This window comes from Telmatherina bonti, assembly GCF_933228915.1.
Source record: "Telmatherina bonti genome assembly, chromosome: 11".
In the NCBI taxonomy this organism is placed as follows: Eukaryota; Metazoa; Chordata; class Actinopteri; order Atheriniformes; family Telmatherinidae; genus Telmatherina; species Telmatherina bonti.
In genome coordinates this window covers 26026448-26031213 of record NC_136629.1, presented here as the reverse complement: position 1 = coordinate 26031213, position 4766 = coordinate 26026448, and the positions used below count along the sequence as shown (strand labels likewise).

General features: G+C 39.6%; 1 protein-coding gene across 1 annotated transcript; it reads right to left on the bottom strand.

Annotated features, from left to right (window-relative positions):
- Positions 1 to 539: 539 nt before the first annotated feature.
- nkx3.3 (NK3 homeobox 3) lies at positions 540 to 2532 on the bottom strand (the record flags this gene model as incomplete). The annotated part of the gene is made up of 3 exons (XM_079248789.1): positions 540 to 1033; positions 1514 to 1649; positions 2512 to 2532. 3 exons carry the CDS (start codon positions 2530 to 2532, stop codon positions 540 to 542), a joined length of 651 nt encoding a protein of 216 aa, XP_079104915.1.
- Between the last annotated feature and the right edge of the window lie 2234 nt (positions 2533 to 4766).

Here is a 4766-nt window from a genome sequence, read left to right as displayed (position 1 = left end):
CAAGGTGATGCTAAAATACATCTATGAGGTATATAATCTCTGCTTGCCCCAATATGTCAGAGTACCCTTTACTCAGAAAAAAAAAAAACCACAGCCCTTTTTTTTTTCTGAACTCCCACTTCCGATTTATGTGTCAGCAAATTAAAGTCAAAATCATGAAAATATTCCCTCTAATATTAAACAGATATGATAGTCAGCAGATCATAGAGAGCATCCAGTTTTAAAACTACACATTTTTGCTTTGAATCAGAATAAAGTAAGAAAAAATATCTATTGTCTTTGACCCACAACAGCTGCTTTTACTGTAACGTTAAAACGTTTTGTTTGATACTGCTCAGGTTAAAGAACTAACCACAGATCATCACACGTTTTTTAAAAAGAAAAACGTTGCATTTTAAGAAACAAACCGTCACACAAAAGTCCCTATATCTGACGCTATGCAGAATGCACAGAAGAATCAAAACATATTTTCTGCATCAGAGGTGCACATGACTCTCAGGATTACCGACTCGTTGCTTTTCCAGGGGCTTGTTGCAGATTCAGAGCATCCCTCCACACGGCATGCAGTCTACACTCCAAGGCTGACAGTAGTAGTGCAGGTAGGGATAGTAATAGCCCTGGTACAGAGGCACAGTCATGGCTGGGAATCCTCCATTTCCCAGGTGATACTGTTTCTGCTCGTCTCTCACCAGCACTTTCACCGCCACGGTCTTTGCTGAGCTGAATGCGGCCATCTCAGCCGCCATCCTGCGCCGCTTTGTTTTATATCTCCGGTTCTGGAACCAGATTTTCACCTGGGTCTCTGTGAGCTTCAGGGCCCCTGCCAGATCGGCCCTCTCGGGGCCTGAAAGGTACCTCTGAGTGCTGAACCTGCGCTCCAGCTCGTTGACCTGCGCGTGAGAGAAGGCCGCTCGAGAGCGCTTCTTGGTCCCGGGCCTGCAGGGCTCATCCGGCGAACAGCTGATCGTCTCTCCTCGGTGGACAGATCCCTCCTCTCCTGCATCTAAGAGATTTTTCTGCTCCGTACAATGGTCTGAAGGAAAACAGACATATGTGATGACAGGATTTTTTTTTTTTTTTTTTTTAAAAAGGGGGGACAAGAGCACTGCATTGCTGTACAGCAACTTATGCTGTCTTATAAGTAATAAAAGATCAACTCATTGGTGTTTATAAGCCTATAGCCTCAACAATATGTTGTCATAACTTCTCACAAAGTTGACTAACATCTTACTCTTATTGTAACATTTAGGATAAAACAATTAATTGTACGTTTTAATTTCTTTTGAAAACTATATGTAGTATTTGCACCATTATGTAATTTTAAAATGCAGTGAATGTAAACATGTTAAAGTTTGGACTAACAGGTAAGACGACAGCAATTTTCAGACTTAGTCTCTCTTGTTTTGTTATCAACGTATCCAAATATGATGCCAACATAAAACCACCATATTTTCATACCTGCTACAAAACCACAGTTCTTTAATGAAAAAAAATATATATATATATCCCCCACCTTCTGTGAGCTCATCTCCCCCGGACTCCTCCTTGCAGGTGTGGGATGGGAGGTTGGGATTGCGTCTTGGTGCGCAGATCTCCTCCACACCTGTGGCGTCAGATACCCCTCCGGCATCACGTCTACCGAGAATGTCCTTGATTGAAAAAGGCGAAAAACTTAATGTCATGATTGACAAAAGAACGGGTATTCCCTCACTCTCACGTGGGACTTATGTTGAGGCATGAAGAGAAAAGCGACTTGAAAGCGGAAAGAAAAAACCTCACTGGTTCAGTCTTTTAAATGTCTGTCACTGTTCTCACTTAATTGAGGTGATCTTAAAGTCAGGTCTGCTAATGAACAACGTGCATGGAAAGCTGTGAGGGCTGTTAAAGATGTTGTGAGCGCGAGAAGCAGTTCAGACTTGATAGGCTGTTTTCTCTGCTGGTCCCTCCTCCGCGCCGCCCAGCTGAAAACTGCTGTCCGCACTTTGAGTCCGATGGAGGAAGAGGAACTGATTTTACAAGAAAGATACAATGTCATGGTAAGATTTTTTTCCCCTTTTGGTGTAAAAAGAGAATAAAACTAACAAAACCCCCAGTTTAGACTCCACTGCGCTTTTCAGGCGCGTGACCAAACTGCAAACAGAGGAATCTGCAAATGATTTGAATTTTCTGCATCTGTAAATATCAATAGTTGGGTGTGAATTTGAACATGTTGGGTTTTAAGTAGTCAAATCACACTACAGTCTATATCAGCTATGTCTAGTCAGTAAATGCTAACCTAGATTTAATTTAGTCTCCACGTGGAATCAAGTTTTAGAGCGCAAACGTTGCCTCTATTCATCAAAACTAAACAAGATTTTAAACAACTGAATGAAAACTATTAAATCTTGTGTCTTATTTTTTTTAATAATTTTTTTTGTTGTTGTTCTTACTGCTGTGTGTGTTTAACGTTTTATGATTCTACTTGGAAATAAATAACCAATATTCTATAAAATCCTCTTTATTTGACCTCACGCAGGTGAGCAGCGCCGCCATGTGGGCACGGATTCATGCTTTCTAAAAGTGTGAGTGGAAAAAAAATTGAGATAATGTGACTAAGACCCCACCCAGATGGGAACTATAGTACACAATCAGCAGGTCTAGCTTTCAGTAAAGCAGACGTGATGACAGATGTGGTGATCTGCCTCCTTCGTGCTGTTTGCTCTCTTCCTCTGACTAACCGGAGAAATCTCCTGAAGCCGCAGAACCAGATCAGCTGTCAAAGTCATGTCGGAAATTAGCTCATGAATTCGCTTGCTGTTAAAAAAAAATCTAAATAAGCTAAGATTTCATGCTCTCAACCTCTTTCTTTTATTGCAGCAAAAATTCCCTAATCTAAATCTGACGCGGTGCTATCTCAGTCCATTTCCTCTCTACATGCACATCAACTTTACACACACCAGTCATAATGATTACAGATTGTAGCCTTTATATTTGATTTATAGTGAGTTAAATAAGAATATGATTCGGCAATGCACTTAAAATTAAAAAGTAAAATCTGATTTAATACTTGCCTGTATTCGATTCATATGATCACTGCACCTTCACCATATAAATCACTGTCTTTTCCCAATAAACGCCATGTTTTATTAGAAACACAAACAACATATTTTTTGGTAATTTACTCAAATGTCTCAAATCAAAATTTATTCTGTCAGATTGGACATTTAAGTCTTTAAAATTCTTTATTCTAGCATCTCCTTAAAGTCAGCTTTGTCCCAAATGACCCTCATGTCTGGCTCTTCTTTTTTAGTGAGCTCTGTGAGTGGTTGCCATTGGACACTTTTCTGTTTTGGGAAACTCCGCACTTGTAGCGCAACGATGAGCCGCTGAGCTGCTATCTTTGGAAGCGCGCGATAGCGATCGCGAGCGCCTGTCAGCGCAGCCGCGGCCAGCTCGCTGCGTCCTCAGGCATCGCCGTCCTGTCGCCAGTTCTATTTACACTGGTGACTGTGCAGCACTTAGAGCTGACACCAGGTATGTCCTACCGGCAGTGCAGTAGCCAGAGGAAGTGGCCACCGAGGCTATCAGAGGAGACAAACACTCTGTTTACTTTGCCATTCATCTCCATTAATAGCATCTGCAATGCTCGCCCCATGCCTTGTAGGTGAAGGTATTTGCTTCTCTAGCTGACGGAATGTGTGTGTGTGTGTGTGGGGGGGGGTGGGGTGGGGGGGGGGGGGGGGGGGGGGGGGTGTTTGTGTGTGTGTGAAATGAACTATTTCTGGTAGTCTTTAAAGATAGGCGTAAACATGACATTATTATTATTTTTTTTTTTATTATTATTATTATTATTATTATTATTATTATTATTATTATTATTATTATTATTATTATTATATAGGCCTATAGATTTCTTTGGTCAGTTATTTATCATTGGGTGTTGCAGTGACTGGTTTGTGTGGGTCTGGATGATGTTGGCTGTCTGGTTAATGTCCATCTGTGAATCCTGAGCGGCCTTTAAATTTTCTCTGTTTCTGGTTCATGTCTCCGACTCAAGATTTTTCTCACAGGAAAAAAAAGAAGATGAAAAATGTTGTTTGGCTTGAGAAGGTATTTGAGACTATGAAAAATGTGTAAATAAATCCAAGTCATCCTTTTAGTTTAGTTTTTTTTTTAAAGGCATCCTGTTAATATTAATCTTACACACAGAGGCAATAATAAACATACACAAGGCACAATCTACGATCTCTTGTGCCGTTATGTTGATTTTCATGCCATTTAATTTAAACTATGGGGTCATTTTCGTCGTCAGGTCTTTGTAACCAGAACATATTCCTTTTCCATTTATTCGATTGTTTTATTCAGATTGCCATCTCACTAAATTAAAAACAAAGCCAAAAGGTCTAAAACAATACACATTATAATAGAAAATAAAAGAAAAAAGAGAACTAAATAAACACAACAGCATTTTTAGAGCGTTTGTATTTTTCTTTCCGGAAATGTTTTAGCTGCCTAAAAGCAGCTTCTGCCAATATCTAAAACGTTCATCCTTTCATCAACATGTCCTTTTGTTTATTTTTTTCCACCACATTACATAGAATCCATCTATTAACATTCACTTCAACAACATTTTGAATGCGTTTTTTAAGGCTCAGAGAAAATATGCGCAAAGAAGTGTTTTATTATTATTATTTTATCTGAATTAGTGGATTAATGTTACTTCATATAGGCTGTGTTGAGTTGCAACCTAATCATTACTTTGTCATTAAGGTCAGTCAGTAAGTCAG